At 54.2% G+C, this 19,127-nt stretch overlaps 1 protein-coding gene across 2 annotated transcripts; it reads right to left on the bottom strand.

Moving 5' to 3' along the window:
* Positions 1-1,263: 1,263 nt before the first annotated feature.
* On the bottom strand, positions 1,264-18,217 carry Efhd2 (EF-hand domain family member D2). Of its 2 annotated transcripts, XM_027399952.2 has the most exons (5): positions 17,839-18,217; positions 6,302-6,412; positions 4,838-4,985; positions 3,717-3,851; positions 1,264-2,809 (listed from the first exon to the last, which is right to left on the bottom strand). In XM_027399952.2, the coding sequence occupies exons 1-5, from the start codon at positions 18,141-18,143 to the stop codon at positions 2,678-2,680; spliced, it is 831 nt and encodes a 276-aa protein (XP_027255753.1). In that variant the 5' UTR covers positions 18,144-18,217; the 3' UTR covers positions 1,264-2,677. The 2 variants fall into 2 exon arrangements, with proteins under 2 accessions (XP_027255753.1, XP_027255754.1); XM_027399953.2 differs by lacking the exon at positions 6,302-6,412 and having other exon boundaries at positions 17,839-18,212.
* Positions 18,218-19,127: the final 910 nt, after the last annotated feature.

Below are 19,127 nucleotides of genomic sequence, written 5' to 3'. Positions count from 1 at the left end.
ATAGGAACTTTGCTAGAGTTTGCAAAGGAGTTTCTTGAACTCACAGAGATCCGAATGCCTCTGCCGCCCGAGTGCTGGGATTAAAGCTATGTGCCATCACTCCCGGGTCCCAAGTTTCATTTTTAATGTCACCAGGATCATTTTCCAGCTGGCTGTGACGCTTGCAGGGATCCCCGCAAAGGGGTATTGAAAGGAGACACCTGGCCTAAAACGTTGTTGGTGTTGGTGGTTTGTCCCGCATTGGGTAGCATGTGAGGAGTGGTGTACCCCAGGATATAAGCCCCCAGATCCTTGTCTTCCCAGACAGGACTGCGAGCAAAGAGCAATGGGCCACTTGATGTTGCAGTTCCACTCATGGCCACACGAGGGCAGAAGCACCCACTCCGCTTAGGCAGTGTCTGTAACTACAAGTCTGGAAGGACTCCAGTTCCACCCACATGGTCAGCAGATGGAGACCGGGATGCCATGGGTACCGCACAGGCATCTGCTGGTACCACCACTGCAACCACTCCCACACTGCAGGGACACTGAGGACGGAGGGTATCTGTACCAAGGGGTTCACTGATTCGGAACCTCTGTAGCATTTTGTTACGGTTTCTTTAGACAGGGTCTTGTAGTGTAGCCTAGGCCAACAAGGCTTAAACACACCATCCCCTCACCTCAGGCTCTAGAAAGCTGGGATGACAGGTATGCACCACAGCTGCTTCTGGCCATCATTTTGGGGTCAGGTGGCACACAGCCTTACCTCTGTGAAATCTCAAGGCTGGTGGCCCTATGATGACAGCACAGGCTGGCTGTGGGCTAGCCACCTTGGGCAGAATCCTGCTGCCCCAATTGGTCTGTGTGGCTTGTGACCTTCAGGATGCCTTTCTTTCTTTTCTCTCTCTCTCTCTCCTTCTGCTTCCTTCTTCAGATTTATCTGTTTTATGTATACGAGTGCTCTATTTCCATGTACAACTTTACACCAGAAGAGGGCATCAGATCCCACGAGAGATGGTTGTGAGCCACCATGTGGTTGCTGGGAATTGAACTTGGCTCTTAGCTGCTCAACGATCTCTCCAGCAGCCCCCCCCCCTTCTTATCTTTAAAAGGAGATTACAAGACTGGCTCCTTTCAGGGTGAGATGAGGTTAATATATGTAGTATCTAGACCAGCAGTGTTTTCTTCCTCCCCAGGCTCCTGACGTGATTGCTGAAATCCAGTGACCTTATCTTTGTCCCATCCCCTGCCCTCTTCAGTTCGCCATCAAAAACCACACACACATAAGAATATAGAATTTTATCTCATTTTAGTTAAAAAAAATAATCGTACCACTGAATGAAGAAGTAGCTGTTTTCTTTTTTGGAGGGGAGGAAGTGGTGGTGGTGGGGCAACAAATAAAATGCAGAAAGCCAAAAGTAAAGGGAATTTATATTCTTCATCTGTATAAACATATCCACTAAGGCAAACACAAGCCAGGGCCACAGCTGCTGGGCTGGGCTGGGCTGAGCTGGGCTCGGTCCCTCCAACTCCTATGGGTTCTAAGACCGAAAAAATAAAACCTTTGCAAGTCCCATAGGGGGCAACTGGGGACTCGGGGCATTTGTAGTAAAATAAAGAGTTATCAAGTTTCAAAAGCAGTGACACACTGAGCATTGTATAACAGCGGCCTATGTGGCCATTCACTTAGACTGGGTGACGTCACGGTTTCACAACACAGCAACAGACACACACACACACATACACACACGTGAACAAGCACATGAGAGCGATGGAGGAATGGCACGGGTTTCACTATGGCCTGTCTGGTGGTGGATGTGTTTGGGGAACTCCCATGCGTTCTAGGGGTGGGCATGACAGGCAGGTGCTCTCACAGGTGACAAACTCAGGGGAGGGTGTGAAAGGGGTGCCGGCGGCCCCGTGTCCTACTGCAATACACACAAACACATGAGGCACTCCCTGGGGAGCCAAGGCAGGGTGCTGAGGCTCTCCCCAGGAAGGGCAATCCCTTGGCACCCCACCTCCTCTCCGCAGCCCCCTGGGACCCTCAGCTTGTTCTGGGGTAGGGTGTCAGAAAGTGACATGTCTACCTCTCTCCACAGAGCCCTGTCACTCACGTTCCCATGGCATGTCTAAGCAGAGTGTAACCCGTGAGGTAGATTCAGTGGCCTGCACCCTGCCTGGCTGGGCCCCATTTATATCGGCCTAGAGTGCTAGGGGCTGGGTCTCTTCACCAAAACAGGAGTCCCTCCACGCCCAGTAGAGAGGGAGCTGATCGGAAAGGAAGTTCTGTAGAGGGGACACTCTCTGCTGGTTCCTATCTAGGAAGGGGCCATTAGGCTCAGGGCAGGGTGGCAGGGTGGCCTATGGTTAAGGGTAGGTGGGTGGAGAAAGTAGCTGGTACACAAGGCAGGGGCATGGTGAATGGGCTGGCACTGGGCTAGAGCAGGCAGCAGGGTGGTTGGTGAGAGGATGCTGGTGGCTGGTGTCACAGCCTCAGGAACAGCAGGAGGGAGCAGGGACTGTCCCAACTACTGGGGAGACTCCTGCATGAGATCCGTTCACAGACAGTTTAGATTTCAGTAGTGGTCCCGGCACATATAGGCCAGGACTCAGTTTGTCTCCCACAAGTCTCCTGTACCCACCCATGCTCCCAGACTGCACACTGGGCAAGGCCGGGTCTCGGCCTCAGCCCTGGCTACTTGAAGGTGGACTGTAGTTCCTTAAAGGCTGCTTTCCGCTGCTTCACCTCCTCAGCCTGCTTCTTCCTTTCCTCTTGCTCGGCTTTGATCTCCTCCTCAAATCGGCTGGACACGTTGATGGCCTGTACCTGGGAGTGAGGGTGACAGGTCAGGAATATGGCCTCTATAGCACTTTCTGGCCCAGGCTCACCAACTGTGGTCCTTGTGAGCCACAGTCACCCCGCTGTGCCTCAGTCTCTCTCTATAGAACCTGGCACACAGTAACCGACCACAGGGGCTCGTGCGGGAAGATGAAAACAAGACACTGGACAGGGTCCAGCTGGTAAAGTGCTTGCCTGGCCTGCATGACATCCTGGGTTTGAGCTGTACTTGAAAACACGGGCATGGTGCTGAACACTTGTGAACCTACCACACTGGGGAGGCAGAGGCAGGAGGATCAGAAGTTTAAGGCTAGCCTGGGTTATATGAGGCCATCTCTCTCAGAGACAGAGAAAGACAGAGGAGAGTGAGAGCCAGAGACACACAGAGAATACTCATTGGCAGAAGCAGTGCAGGGCTCTGCAGGCAGGAACGATGCCCTTGATGTCCTGTCCTAAGGTGAAGAATACGGGTCCACTAATAAACCCTGATATCTCTAGCAAGGTTGGAAGAGAGGGGAGGGAGGCAGCCTTGGGAAGCAAAGGCCTTAGTTTGGAAAAGAAGAAAAAGGAAAAGGTGAGGGGGTTGCTGAGTGGGCAGGACTCAGGAGCCATTGGACCAAATGTGTCACCCTCCACCCCCAACTAAGCATGTTCTGAAGGAGAGGAGGCTGTACATACCGAAATATGAGGTCTGAGAACCCCTCGGCTTCCTCCAGGGTAGGAGGGGTCTCTAGGGAGCAATGCTGGCTGTCTGCCTCTTTAAGAGCCCCATAACCCAAGAGTCGGCCCCACCTCTCTCGTGCAGCCTGAACAGGGACAGGGAAGGACTGCGCCAGTCCTCCGTCTAAGCCGTGTCATCACACGGCTGGGCCATGCACAGTTCTTGGCTCCTCACCTTGGCCTCGAAGAAGTTCTTGGCACCCTTAACGCCCTCTGTGGAGACATCGATCTCAGAGAGGCGGGCCAGGACATGCAAGCCACTGTCTTCCTGCAACTCCCCTGCCGCAGCTTTGCGGAAGATCAGTAGGAACTGTGGAGGGAAGACACAGGTCGGCAAGGCACAACTGGAACAAAGTCCCTGGCCACACCCAAGCCTCAGCTCAGATCTCTCTGTAGAAAGGCTACGTGTTCACCTGCAGGAACGGGAGCTAGAGCCAGGCAGGCTTCATTCCCTATCTTTCTGGTGTGCCCTGCCAGGGCCCTGGGCTAAGGACCACACCCAGCTCCCACCAGCAGCCCCAGCCTGCCTCTCCTCTTTGCCATCCACTGTTCTCCCCCACAAACCTGCATGACATCCCACTCACAAAGCCCCGGAGGGACCGCACTCCCTTTCTACAGCATGAAGATGGTCTGGAGATGGCAAGAGGCTTAAGTACCGGAAGGATGGGAATAGGTGCTCTCTGACCCCAAGCCATTCCCATGGACCACTCTGACATCCTTCCCTGGCCTATTGTCATCTCCCAGACCCCAAGATGCCCTTGACACTGCTCTCTCCCCTACTTCCTGTCGGCTCTGTAAGGGCCAGGACTCCCCAAGCACCTACCTCTCCACACAGGCAACCCCATGCTGTTTAGGACCTAGAACTACAGCTGTCAGCTTTGGGCCGCCACCCTCCTGCCAGTCCCTAAATAGGCTGGTCCACAGCTTCTGCCTCAGAGAAGGTAAAGCTACCTCACATCATGCCTGGTCCCCGCATCAGGACGCATCACTCGTTTGCCTCTGAGCCAAGCTCTGTGTAAATCCTCTTTCTAAACCTCTGGCCCCCTCCCACACAGCCTTCCCACTACTCAGCTGGGCACAGAGAAATCACTAAAAACAGCTGGTGTGGTGGCTTGCACCTATCATTCCAGTACTTGGGAGGCTGAGGCAGGAGGACACCTGCTAAGAATGCCTTGCAAGCCTCACCCAGCTATCGGTTATTCACAGCTGGCTGGCCAATGACAGTGTCATTCAATAACAAAGGCCACCCAGTGGTCAGGCATAGCGGGCTGGGGAGCAGCCTGCGGATGGACTCACCTCCCGGAAGCTGAGTTTGCTGTCAAAATCCTCATCCACCTCATTGATCATGCTCTTCAGGCCCAGGTGAGTTTGGGGGGCCCCCAGCTTCTCCATCATGAGTTTCAGTTCCATGAGGTCGATGAAGCCATCTTTGCCGGCATCATACCTGCGGACACAGAGGCTTAACAATACCCTGATGTGCCTCCCGTATGACTATGTAGAGAGGCCACAAACCTGGACACAGGAAGTGGTCAGTGTCTTCCTATCGTAGCTGCAAGGGACCTCACCACATGGTCAGGCAGCATCCTGTGTTTTAAACACTCCTAATTCTCACACAAACCCGAGGCTCGAGGAGGGAGGAAGCCACGGCCTCCTGTCCCCGGTGTGGTGTGAACAAGCAGAAAGAACTCCCACCATGCCTGTGGATCCAGCTATCTGGTCCAGGCACCTCTACAGGCACTTGAGGGTTGTCTCAATCTCACTGTGGCTGGATCTGTGGCTCCAGTGAAGTTGTAGGCCCTTGTGAACTGGGGCTGAGACAATCTTCACTATGGGGGCTACCTTGTGCACTGTGGGATGTTCACAGAAGTAGCCCTCCTGGGCTGTGACAGCCGCATGTCTCCCATATACTGCCAACTGTCTCTGTGTGTGTGTGTGTGTGTGTGTGTGTGTGTGTGTGTGTGTGTGTGTGTGTGTGTGTGTATGAGAGAGAGAGAGACAGACAGAGAGAGAGACAGACAGAGAGAGAGACAGAGAGAGAGAGAGAGAGGCAAAATCCCAGTGGTCAGAGGTTAGCATAGCATGCGTCTTATGTAATTGCTTTAGTCTCACTATGCAGCGCCAGTTGTCCTGGAAGTCACTACATAGCCCAGGTTGCCCTTGCACTTGTAGCAGTGTCCCTCCCACATGCTGTGACTGACTACAGGCACACATTTGTCATGCCCTGCTATCGATGTATGTTTGTGTGGTGCACAGTCCACCAGACAAGCCACATCCCATCACATGGGACCAGTGGTTCCTTTCACACAGCACCCTCCACATGGGGATCTGACTTACTGCTCCAGCTCATGCTAGGTTCCAGGAGGGAGAGTAAAAAGCACCTACTAGGTGCTTAGTCTGTTGACTAAGTGAGTCAGGAATGAATTCAGAGCCAAGAGTCTTAGCAGCCTTCTTGGAGCCTTGTGCTGGGAGGGAGGCAGAGGCAAGGCCATTGTCACAGCGGGGCAGTGGACCTGGGCGTGTCCAGGAACAGGCTGTTCTGGGAACCTTCGGGGAGTGGCGAGGGGAGTGGCGGGGGGAGTGGCGGGGTGCTGGGCAGCCTGGCACAGAACCAGCTGATAACGAGGCCTATCTCTGCCCTTCCCTTCTTTCTTCTGCCACCAGCACCTGGTGCAGACAGGGATCAGTGAGATAGGGTCTAATATGGCCACACTCCTCGTGCTGTGAGTGGCCAGTTTCTAGCCGGTGAGGTGCGGCCCATACCTGAAGCAATGGCTTTGCTTGCAGGTCCATGAGGTCTTCTTGTCAGGGTGACTGTCTCCTGGGAGAGTAGCCTCATGGTTACACGAGGGGCTTTTTTGATACCCGATACATCTAGATGGACAGGTGGGAACAGTTCTGACACAAATTACAGATACTGAATGTTTATCTGCGGGTTCTCCCTTCCCCTCTACAGTTACATAAGCAGCACCTGACTTTAGACATCGAACAGCCCATAGGAATTGAAAACTGTCTTTGCATGGGAGCTTTATTATTTACTTTGATTTAATATTCTTCATAGCCAGAGGCTCAGAGAGGCCCAAGGTCACACAGCAGTAAGGAAGGAGCTGGGCTAATATCTCAGGTCTGTTAGGCTGATGCCCTTATCAATCTGTCTCTCTGTGCCCAGCCTCCTCCTGCATCCCGTGGCCACCTGCAGAACAGAGTCTGCTGGGAGCGCCAAGATGAGCATCCGTGTGAAGGGTATAAATAGCTCATGCCCGAGTGAGTCAGGCCTCGGAAGTCATGAAGCGCAGCAAACACAGGGCTTGGGACCATGGGTTCCCTACACAGTGAGAGGGCTGGGTGGGGACAGGCAGGCAAAGTGGACCCTGAGGGCAGAGGGACTGCTGGGCTGGGAGCAGGTGTGTGAGGATGTGGTGGGATGTCAACGAGGTCGACACAGGCTGTCGTAGCCCAGCCCCCATCTATAGCAGGAAGGGCCTGCGAGGTAACTGGGCACCCCTCCTGTCACTGCAGTGTGTCTCAGGTGGTGGAGGGCCAGTACCTGCTGCATGCCTGTGACAAGGAGTGCCTAGTGAGGGACTTGCCTTTCTCAAGGCAAGACACAAGGATGCCTCTCCTCCGTGCCTCTTAGCACCACAAGTACCCTCCTCCCTGAACTTGGATTCCAGTGAAGGTCAGAGATGGCACATCACAGTTCTGATGTCCGACGGACGGCCTGGGCTCCCCTCAGCACAATGCAGAATGTGTGTGTCCCTGAAGGGACATCTGGTAATGGATGGACCCATTCTTAGTTGTCTTAATTGGGAGTCATGGATACCCCTGAGCAAACACCAAGGAAGATGCCTATGGCATCCAGGACAGTCCCAGACAAGGAGAATGGCCTGGTCCTGTCTTAGTCTCTTTTCTGAGACTGTGCTAAAATACCCTGACAAAAAGCAGCTTGGAGACAAAGGGTTCTTTTTACTCCCAATTCCTGGTTACAGCTATGATGGCTGGGGAAGCCAAGGCAGGGGCTTGAAGCAAAGGCCACATCACACCCACCATGGCAGAGTGAATGAACACTCCCTACTCCCCGTGCACTCTTCCCACTTGTCCTAGTTAGCTCTGGTTGTCAACTTGACGAAGCCTAGAGTCTTCTGAGAAGGGAACCTCAATTAAGGGTTTGCCCAGATCAGATTGGCCTGCAGGTCTATCTGTAGAGAATTACCTGGAGGGTTAATTGATGTAAGAGGGCCCCGCCCACTGTGGGCGGCACCATTCCCTGCGCTGGTGGTCCTGGGCTGTATAGGGAAGCTAGCTGAGCACTGGCCAGAGGAGGCAGCAGTCCTCTCTGGTTTCTGCTTCCAGTTCCTACTAGAGTTCCTGTCCTGCCTTCTCCCAATGATGGTCTGTGATATTGACGTGTAAGCCAAATAAACCCTCTTCTCCCCAAATTGCTATTGGTTCATGTGCTTTATCACAGTACAGGAAGGAAACTAGAATAATGCTATTACATAATTAAAAACCCAGCAGGGCGTTGGTGGCACACGCCTTTAATCCCAGCACTTGGGAGGCAGAGGCAGGCGGATCTCTGAGTCTGAGGCCAGCCTGGTCTCCAGAGCAAGTGCTAGGATAGGCTCCAAAGCTACACAGAGAAACCATGTCTCAAAAAAAAAAAAAAAACCAACCAAACAAACAAAAAAAACAAAAAAACCCAAACAACAACAACAAAAAACCCAAACCCATGTCTACTCCTACACTTGGCCTTCCCATATCAATTAGCATAAATCAATCTCCTACAGACACGCCCATAGGTTGCTGATGAAGACAATCCCTTATTGAGGTCTGCTTTCAGGGGATTCTAAATTGTGTCAAGTTGACAGTCAAAATTAAACATCAGGGGTCCTAATGTCATTGGATCATAGTTGAGAAACCCAGGTGTCATGGTGCCTCTTGGTTACTGGGAGACCTGCCGGGGCTCATAGATGCCAAGGCTACAGCCAAGAGTCCACAAAAGGAGTAGCTAACTCTGCATGGTAGCTATCACCGTGAGACTTAGTTATCTTGCCAAGTAACCACTACATGCCAGACACTTTATTTTATATGCTCAGCAATCATAGCAAGTCAGGTCTGGGAATGAAGATCACTGAGGAGGGTACTAGCTTGGGATGCAGACTCCAGCTTGGGAGCCACATGTTCGTTGTTTTTTCTGGGTCCCCGGCTGGACCTACATTCAAAGGTCTATGCTTCTCTCAAAGCCAGAACAAGGCATTGTAAAGGAAGCACACACCATATCAAAACTTGGATGTCAAGTCGGGCTGTGGATTCCCTGGTTTCTGGCAGCTTCAGGCTGGGCCAGGCCAGGCCCCAAAACTCAGCCTTCATCAATCAAAGGTCAATCAATTACCAGGGCTGGGCTCCAACTCAGGCAGACTCCAGTCCCTGGGGGACAATGCCAGGGACTGGCTACCATTCCAAAAATTATCAATCCTCAAGCCAGGTGACATAGAGCCAGAAGCCTGGTGCCAAGGTGAGAGGCGGCTCTGGAGAAGGTGACCATGCCCCAGAGGTCCTAAAAACGTACATCTACAATGCACCGGAGGCCCTGATGTGGGCCGAAGGCTGGGGTGGCAGGGCTAAACTACCTAAGACTTGATTACATGCTCACATGGAATCCAAACCCCAACTCTGCCTCTGCTGGCCGCATGGCCTTGCTGGTCACCTGTCCCCATGAACCTCACCTTCCCCATGCAGATTAAAGAACTCATTTTGGGGCTGAGGCAAAGACTGGGGGATAGTTCAAATTGACTCAGCACAAAGGCCAGGCTCACAGCAGGTACTTAATACATGCTAATTGGCAATGATAACCACATGTTATTATCTGCCTTTAGAATATAATCAAAACCACCCTGGAGCTCTAAAGCATTGCTGCTCTTTCATGAGGACCAGGGTCTGGTCCACAGCACTGGTCAAGCAGCTCACAACCGCCCCTAACCCCAGCTCCACAGGATCCGTCTCCCTCTTCTGGCCTTCTGGGGTACTGCATCATAAAATGCACATACATATGTATTCAGTCAGGATTGAGCGTGTGCGATCCACACACACACACACCCCAGAATGCTAAATTAAAAAAGAAAAAAGCTAAAAACAAAACAAAGCCCCAGTTTGCTGGACCTTGCCTATAATCTCAGCACTTGAAAGACACAGGCAGGAGGATTACAGTGAGCTTGGTTTATATAAGAGGGTTCAAGGCCAGCTAGAGCTGTCTTGAAAACAAAAACAAAAGAACCTATGCTGGCTTCTCCAGGGGCTTGATGGTGCAGGGCTGAGAGGGGAGGCTGAGGCGGAAGTGATGGGGTGAGGGTGGGGGATGGGGTGTGTCAGTCTGGATAGATGACCCATGGCATCCCCAGAATCTCCCCTCCTCTGTAACTTACTTATCCCCTACTAGGCCTAACATAGGGGTCTGGCTAAGCTGAAGGAGAGAGGAGCCCCAAGCTGCACAGCTCTGGGTCTGCCTGCTTTTCTTCCTATAAGTAAGGGGGGGGGGTTGACAGTGGGGACTGTCCCCATGCCTCCAAGCTGATGAACAGCTGCTCTCAGGAGGCTGGACCCGGCCCCTTGGCTGGGGAGGCCCTCTTACCCTGTTGCCCTTCTAAGCAGGAATTGAGGCTCCAGGGGGCTCAGAGGAGCCAGGGAAAGAAAGGCTCCCTGAGGTTCACCCATAGCCCTGCCCACCAGAGGCCACCAGAGTGGGCAGTGACAAGCCCAGGCTCACACAGCAGGTGGGATTCTACTAGCTGGACTCTTCCCACCTTCTGCCTCCCTCTTGCTCCTGGGCCACTGGGCTGGGGAGTGTCTCAAGCTTGGCCCAATGCTCCACTTGGGTATGGCCCAGAAAGGCCAATGTCACCCAGCCCTGCCAATAAAACTCCCAGGCTTTGGGGCTCAGCACCTTTCCCCAGCAGTGGAGGGAGGCTGTGGACCTGGCAACCGGCCCACATTCCTGCCTGCCTCCCCCTGCATAGTTCTCACCAGGGGAGGGCTCAGCAGCTGCTACCCCGGATGCCAGTGACAAAATCCCTCTCCCATCACCCTCCCTACAGCTGCCACCCAGGCAGACCCTGTCTTTAGGTCTGAATGTGGTCTAGTAAAGAAGCTTCATCTCTCTCCTCCCCAAGTTCTGATAATCCAGGGTCACAGGGTGGGCAGTGCCTGGCTCCCATGACAGGCAGTATGGATGCCTGGCCGGGTATCCAGGCAGGCTCCTTTCACAAGGTTATCCTTGGTGGAGACTTTGATGAACAGCTTACCATATGCTGGGTACTGGGCCAAGGGCGCTGTGTCAGACTCTTAGTACAGACATCCCTTTTCAACAGACAAGGAGGTCCAGACATAGAAAGGAAGTGTGTGGGCCAAGGTTGGCGGGGACATGGGTATAGCTGGGTTCCAAATGTGACAAACTACACTAGCTCCTGATGCCTCCAGACCCAGGTGGCAGAGCCCCAGGGCTGGAAAGGGTAGGTAGCGTAGTGCAATGGAGGTCACCTCACCCAGCCCTCCATAAGGGCCAAATTCCTATGCACTTTCCCTGTATGGTGTCTTGAATAGCTGTGAGGGCAGGAGGCTCACTGTCCCCTAAGGTGGGTCCCTTTGCCATTGGTAACACTGATGGCTCCCCTAGCCCCATCCCTGCCATACTGGCTGAGATGCAAAGCCATTATCACAGCTGTCGCCCCAGCAAAGGGAAGGGGCACAGGGAACTACATTCTGTCCATTCTGGCACCCAGCCCAGGCCTGAGCGGCTGGCTCCAGAGGGCCACAGGATAGACTACTGAAGGGGCACTGTTTACAAGTTTGAGACCGCCAATCTGTGTTCTACATTATCATCACGATTTTCAGTGTTATTAAGGAGTAAGTGTAATCATGACTAGAAAATGGCAAGCACAGAGTAGGTGCTTCAAACCTATTAATTCTATTATAATCATTAAGTGGCTGTAACTTTGGGGCCGCCCCTATCCTGTGTAGGAGGGGTCTCAGTGGCTCCTGAGCCTCTATATCCCGGGAGATGGGAAGGCATTCTTGAGGATAGGTGACATTTTGCTAGCTCTTCTGGCCAGCCTGGGCCTGCTTCCCTGTCTCTATGGGAAGCGCAGGTGGGTCTCAGGAATGACATCTCAGCAGGGCCAGCTTGGTGTGACCCCACCCCCACTGACTGACTCATGGGAAAAGCCAGGGATGGCATGTATCGCTTCTCCTTAGGGCAGCATGTGACTCTGATTGCCTGTCTTAAGTCTGAGGTTTAGGAAGGCACCAGTGTGCAATGCTCACAGTTGCCCTGCCCCAGGTTTCCATAGAGCCCGAGGGTCCCATGAGAGCCCCCAAGTTGACAATTGCTTGCTTGGGGGCTGCCAAGCCTCAGGGTTATCTTAACTTCAAGCCTGACACCACCCACAGGCTGGGCCAAGGTGGCGATGTGGGAGCTTCTTGTCATTGCTCTATTTCCCGCCCACCCTTAATCATCACTTATGATAGAGATCATGGAGACTGTTACTTAATGTCTAATATAATCCAGTGAGAGTTAGTTACATACTCCAGACTCCATTCATCTTAGTCCTGAATAGCTCAGACAGGCAAAATCGGGACACGGCAGGAGTTGGCACTTTCTCCGTCTCTCTCTTCCAACACCCTCTGGATTAACCCCAGAGCCTCAAGCATGCTAAAGTCTCACCAACTTGCCCAGGCTGGTCTCGAACCCCCTTTGCAGCACAGGCTGGCCTTGAATTTTCTGTCCTCCTACCTCAGCCTTCTGAGCAGCTGGGATGACAGGCCTGTTACGCCAGGCTTGGGAGGCACTTGCACATGGGGAGACTTGTGGAGACGTACAGTCTGAACTGACAACACCAGGGTACAAGGGGTGCTGATGGTCTATGTGAGGGAGGAGTCAGGGTCCAGAGTCGGACCTGGGATGAACCAATGCCTCTGTTTCTCACTAGCTATGGGACCTTAATCTTCCGAGACTCAGTCTCCCTACCTGTGAAGTGGGTGGTGGGAACCTTGCAGGATGTTAAGAAGGTATTAAGAAAGAGCCAGCAGCGCTGGAGAGATGGCTCAGTGGTTAAGAGCATTGGCTGCTCTTGCAGAGGACCTGGGTTCTACTCCCGGCACCCATATAGCAGTTACAACTGTCTGTAACTCCAGTTTCAGGGGATCCAATACTCTGCACCGACCTACATGCAGGCAAAACACCCATATACATAAAATAATGACGATAATAATGATGATAAAAATAATAATAGTAAGTAAATAGAAGGAGAGAGCTAGTTAGGGTCCTGACCCCCAGTGGGCCAATAGTGCCCCCCACCCATTCATCAGCCAAACGGTCCTTCCCTCTCAGCACTGCTAGGCCTGGTCCCAGCTAGCCACACCTGCCTGGCCCTGCAGCCACTGTTCTTGCAAAGCAGAAGTCCATCAAGAAGGCTGCTGGGTAGCCAGAAGGAACTTAGTGGCTGCAGGGTGTGGGGACTGTCCTTGCAAGAGGCTGCAACCTTACGGAACCGGCTTCTGACCTGCCCCTGGCAGCACTGATGACCCCAGAGCTTGGACCATTCCAGCTGAAGCTGGGCCTGGACCTCAGGCTACAGAGAGTGTGAAAAAGGGAAGAGGGCAGATGGGAGGTGTAAACCAGAAAGTCCCCAGAAGGGGTGTGGGGGGAGGTAGATGACTCAGATGCAGAGGGGAAGTGGCAGGAAAGGAGAAGGGGCCCATTGTTGGGAATCCTCTCTCCCTGTGGTGTGAGGCACCCCAACGCCCACTAAGCTAGGCTCTGGCTTCTCTGCAAACCCCTACCCCTGTAGCCTTCTGGATCTGGGCTCAGGACCTTGGCCAAGTAACTCAACCTTGGAGGCCTGAGGTCTAAACTGACCCCTAAGTAATATAAGTGAGTTCCCTTGGGACTCTCTGGGAAGGACAGGGCCCTAGGACACCACCCACAGGAGGCTGCAGTCTTTCCACATGGTAGAGCTACAGAAGCTCTCCACTCCTGGCCCTTTGGACTCACCACCGAAGACCTCCAGTAGACTGGAAGGTTCTATGAGGCCTTCCAGTTGGAATTTGCACATGCAAAAACTTAGCGTGCCTTCTAAGACCACCCACGACCGTAACAGTCCCCAGACCATATCTGTGCTGGTTCTGGTTTACCATACTCAATTCTTAGTGCTTTGCCAGATAGGTCCTACGGCCCCAGAGAAACTGAGGCTCAGAAGCCCAGTACCCTGCCCAGAGCGACCCAGCTGAGTGGCAAGGACCTGTGTGTGTCCCAGTTCTGCGTCACTCTGAGGGCTGCTGTTTGCCCTTCCCTTTTCTTCTGCCACCTGCCTTCCACGTAATTAGGTGATAATGAATTCATTTCTCTATTTTTGTTGTTTATCAAAGCAATATGTAGCTGTCAATCAGAGCGTCTGTTGGGCAAGAGCAAAGAGGCTTATGGGCTGAATCCCTGTCATTCTGGCCCAAAGCAAAGGATGGCTGCCAGCCTAGCAGCCTGGTAGCTCTGTTGGGGGGAAGTGGAGGCAGCCAGAGGCTCATTTCAAGCTGCCTCAATGTTAGAGCTGATGACCGCCACCAGGGCCAGGGCATATGCTGAACTTGGGATTGTGATGACAGTATCTTAGTAAGTACCGCTTCTGTGCCAAGGACGTGGTTGAGCACTTGAGAGCGCCATTGGGATGAGGAAAGAGGCTCAGGAAGGGTTAAGTCATGTGCTCTAGGTCCACATGTGTCTAGATCGCAGCCACCAGCCAGGGGAGCTGCAGGCTGTCAACCAGGAAGAGAAGCGAGAGAAGGCAGGTGTGATGAAAAGCTCCGGCCAGGAGGAAGGGGAACCCTGATGCAAGAGGTCATGAGATGAAGTGGGGGGGGAGGAGGCTGGGCAGAGGGATAGGGCCTTGCCGGCCAGGCAGGACAAGGAACTAGGGCACCTTCCTCAGATTCCACAGCAGAGTCACAATTACGAGGCTGCCTGCCTTTCAGGCAGGTGTTGGCTTACAGAGAACCCTCCAGAGCTCTCCCTAGGCTGTTGTCCGCTCAGGGGTAGCCATTCCTGAAATTCTGTGGGTTTGTCCCATACCTTTTTGCCTCGAAAGCTTCTAGAAACAACTCTGGATGAGTGGGCAGAGAGAGAGGAGGGGGTGGGGGAGACAGAGCGAGAGGATGGATATAGCCTGAGGCTATGGAGGTGGGGTGCACAGGTTCTAAGAAGCAGAGCCTCTATGCTTGGCAGCACATGTCATCTCTAAGCCCTACCTTCAGAAAAACCCATGATCCTGAGCAGACCACTTCTCCCTTCCGAGTCTTAGTTTTCCCATCTGTAAAATGGGGAGAGGGGCTGGAGTCAGCTGGCAGTGTGGTGGACGGCAGAGCCTGCTGTTTCCTCCCTTTCTCCCTCTACCACTGTCCTAGGGCTGCATCTGCTCGCCCACAGTGAATGGGTGGACCAGAAGATGGCACAGTTGTTCTGATGAATACCGAGGCTCAAGACCCCACAGCAGTAAGGCTAGAACATAAGTATCTTTGAGAATCAACACACACTGCCTATCCCTCTTGCACTAGGGTAGACTGAGGTCCAGGGCCGACACCTCCTTAGCTGTGGCTACCAAAGAAAAGCTCCACTTCCCAGGGGCACTGGCTCCTCTCCTCCCTGCCTCCTGCTCTCAACAGAGTCCTGGCTGCAATCCTGGGACCTGCTGGGCCCCAGGAGGCAGCAACCACTTGCACAGTGGGAGCAGAACAAGTGTTTTGTGCTCCCAGTGGCCGTCTGTGGTGGTTCCCAGCCGGGACTCGGCTGGGCTGGGCTCAGCGGGCACAGTGAGGCCTTGTTTCCCTGAAAACAACATTAGCAGCTTTGTACCCCAGCCAGGGACTCTGGCGAGTGGCACTTCCTTCCCCTGAGGTCCAGATTTCTGGCCCCTTCCTGCCCTGTCACCACACCACAGCAAGCAAGTGGTAGCTCTAAGGGGTTCACAAAAGTTACTTCTCCATCAAACTTGTTCCCCCCCAAAACAGCTCGTGCTCTTTGTAAGCACATTCTCCCCACTGGTCCCCACAAAGTTATTTCTCCCAAGCTTGTTCTTTAGGGGTATCTGGGTTCCCCAAAACACTGCCATGGTTTGGGGGATAAGACTACCACAGACACACAAGAGAAGGGTGACCTGAGGAGAAGGGTAAATGGGCTGATGGTGGCCGCACAGGGGAAAGGGGTGCGGGGGTATGTTTTGAGACAGTGACATGGGTGTCTATGATAGAGAACACTGAAGAGAAGAGCATGGCAGGGAGGAGGGGAACCAGTGCTCCTGGGAGGTAGAGCTGGCTTGTCTTTGGCAGCCACGGCCAGGAGGTATCGTCCTTCAGCCTCAGTCTGCCTGAGTGCAAGAGAGATAGGTGGTGTATGTTGAGAAGGGAAGACCATGGCTTTTGGAGCTACGGGTCTGAGTTCAAATCCTGATCCTACCATTTTGTAGCTGTGAAGTCTTGGCATGTAACTTTAGTGGTCTGTAGCCAGACACTATCTGTGCAAGAGAGATGAAACAACCCTTGGTCATGGGGTTGGTAGGCGGCATGGCTGAGCTCCTTATCAACCCTGTCACTTCAGAGATCTATGACACGTGTGAATACCCTCTGGACTACCCCACAGGGCAGCTCTACCTGGAAGTGACAGCTGCCTGAGGGTTCAAAAGCAAGGAATGTGGATTCCCGCTCTCCTGGCCTGATCAGCCAATGGAGACTGAAGCAGGGGTGTCCTCTAGCCCTTTAACCTTCATGTAGAGGTTTGGGGTGGCATTACAGCATGGGGCTTCTAGTCACCCCAGGCTGGGAAGCAAACCCTCTTCCTGTGTGAGGACTAGCTGTGGGTGTGGAGAAGTGAGAAGTGGGAAGAGCCTGTCTTATCCTTGCAGGTAGGGAACGCCCCTTTCCTGGCTCCTAGCTGGGTGTCTTGGCACTGTCAGCTGGGTGTGGCCGGGGCTGCCAGTCCTTTACCTGCCCACTGCTTTCTGTTTTGGGACTCTCTGCATACCTCACCCTGAACTCAGCTTTAGTGGGTTTTGCCCCATCTGAGATGCACTCCAGCCCAGTAACTATAGGACCGACTGTTCCCTTTCTAGGAACCATAGGTGGCGTGACAGGAAGTAGGGATGACTGTCAATATGGAGGGGCATTGGCACCATCCCTACCCCCTGGGGTACTTTCTTTTCCCCCACCTCCATACTGCTTGATTTTGTGGGGTGTGGAATGGCTGAGCTCAAACACTCTTCTAACCTGTAAGGGTACAGCTTGGGATCATAGGAACCGGAGCCTAGGTGTGGGAGTCCCTAGGCAGGACACATAGCAAGGGGCCTCTTTTTCTGCCCGAAGAGAGTATAGGCACCAGAGACTGTATGGAAGGGGGGGGGTGTTGCTGGGAAGAGGGCAGCCTCTTCAGGGGAGTCACCACTGCACAGTCGCTGAGCTGGGTAGGAGGAGCAGGGTCAAGCACCCACAGTATATGGAGGAAGTCTAAGGCCCGAGGGGAGTCTGCCCTGAAGGGATGACAGGGGAGTTACATGTTTGTAGACTGGGGCACAGGGAGAGAGGAGCCCTTTCCTAGCAAGACCACTTGAGTGTGACGGAAATGGGACCTGGCCAGCAGGGTGGAAAGGGCTGAAGGGTTTTACCACAGAATAATTGGTGTGTGTGTGTGTGTGTGTGTGTGTGTGTGTGTGTGTGTGTGTGAGCGCGCACGACCCAACCTAAAACTAAAGGGACCAGAGCTAAACAGAAGAAATTAAAGGACCCGACTAAAAGACATATATATGCCTGGCACGGGTGCTGGGAATGCCCCCACCCCCTTGAGAGGCGCTAGGGGTGCCTTACTGCAGTGGGGGTAGGGAGTCCCGTAGGTGGGACAGGAGAGGAAGGTGTGTGTGGGTGTGGGGTGGTAGGTAACATTAATAGTGAGGGGAGTCGGCACCCTGTGTGGTGGTGGGGACTCGCTGGGGACCTGTAATTGTCTAGAAGGAACCTCAGGTGCTTCCAACCCAAGTGGGGTATCTGAGGGCAGCACCATGGGGGAGGTCACGTGCCAGGGCCAGGAGGGGGAGGTCCCCAGACCCACTTGCGCTGGTGGGTCTGGTCTGGAAGCCTCGTGGCCCTCTGGAAGGGGCAGCAGAGTTCTCCGCCCTGGTGAGTCAGGGTCCTGGGGGAGCCTGGCTGGGGTTACTGGCGGTTCGGGCCCGAGGCTGGGTCTAGGGTGGCGGAGAACGGGGTGCGAGGGTACTCACTGTTTGAACATCTTCTCCATGTCTTTGATCTGCTTCCTGGAGAACTCCTTGAACTCCGTGTAGGGGTTGAAGACGCGGCGGCTGGGCGACTGCGGCTCGCCGATGCCCTGGTTGAGGTCCGCGCGCCGCAGAAGCTTGGCGCTCAGCTCGTCGTCCGCGCTGCCCAACGCCTGGGCAGTCTCGTCGGGAACCCCGGCCGCCGCCGCCGCCGCCCCGTTGAGCCCCGGGTGCTCGGTCGCTTCACCGCCTTCGCCCTCCATCTGCAGCCTCCGGCTCAGCTTGCTGGCCAGCTCGTCGGTGGCCATGGTGGCCCGCGCGCAGCTGCCTCGGCCCGGCCCCTGCTCCGCACTGCACACCCGACCGCGCTCTTCCTCTTCCTGACACTCCCCGCCGACAGGCGCCGCCCCGAAGGTGGGACTTAGGGGACCGCCCGCCCCGGCCCGCTCCCGCCGCCCGCGCTGCACGCCGGGTGCCTCTTGGTCCCCAGGGAGGGGGGTCAAGTGCATCCTGCGCTCCAGCTTTTCATCGCCGCCCCCTCCCCGCCGTGAAAAACCAACGCCAGCCCTCTGGTGACCTCTGGGAGACTGCTGAGCCCGGGGAGACCTCTGAAAGAAACCCGATTTGGGGCGCGGGGTGGGGGTGGGGGTGGTCACCACCCGGCGGGAAGGAAGAGGGCCTGCCCCTAGGAGGTGGATGTTCGTTCAGGGACTGGAGAGGGGCCACGCCCCGCAACCCCTTCCCTGGAATCCCCACCATTTGTGTCTCTGACACCCTGTCGGTTGCCATGGAGACCACTGATTGTGAAACACACACTGGGTGTTCTTGGTAAGGTTGTGGGAGTCTGGAGAAGGTGGACCCTGGCTCTAGAGTCCAGTTGAGATTGTCCCCAGAGCCAGTGGCTGGCATCTTTCAAGGGTGGGGCAGTGATTGTGAGAAAGATGCTACCCTACCCGAGTCCTCAAAGGTCCCCGAAGAACCGGGAAAGGGGAAGGGGCTCATCCTGCTGCGCCATGATTCAGCACAATAGCTGCTTGATTTGGATAATGTCTGGGACTCCACCTTCGAGGGGTTCCAGAGAGATTTTGATGTTGCCTCCTCCCCAACGCTCAGGAATGGGGGGCTGGGAAGGGAGAGTTCAGAGGGGATTTGGCCCTATCATCTAGCCTGTCACTTCAAAACCCTAATTCTGGGCTGGAGAGAAGGCTCAGTTATTGAGTGGTTGTTTCTCTTGCAGAGGACTGAAGATGGGTTCCTAGCACCCATGTCATACAGGGGTGTGGGGGTAGGGA

The sequence above is a fragment of the Cricetulus griseus genome, chromosome 2 (assembly GCF_003668045.3).
Source record: "Cricetulus griseus strain 17A/GY chromosome 2, alternate assembly CriGri-PICRH-1.0, whole genome shotgun sequence".
Lineage (NCBI taxonomy): Eukaryota > Metazoa > Chordata > Mammalia > Rodentia > Cricetidae > Cricetulus > Cricetulus griseus.
This window is presented reverse-complemented; position numbering and strand designations above follow the sequence as displayed.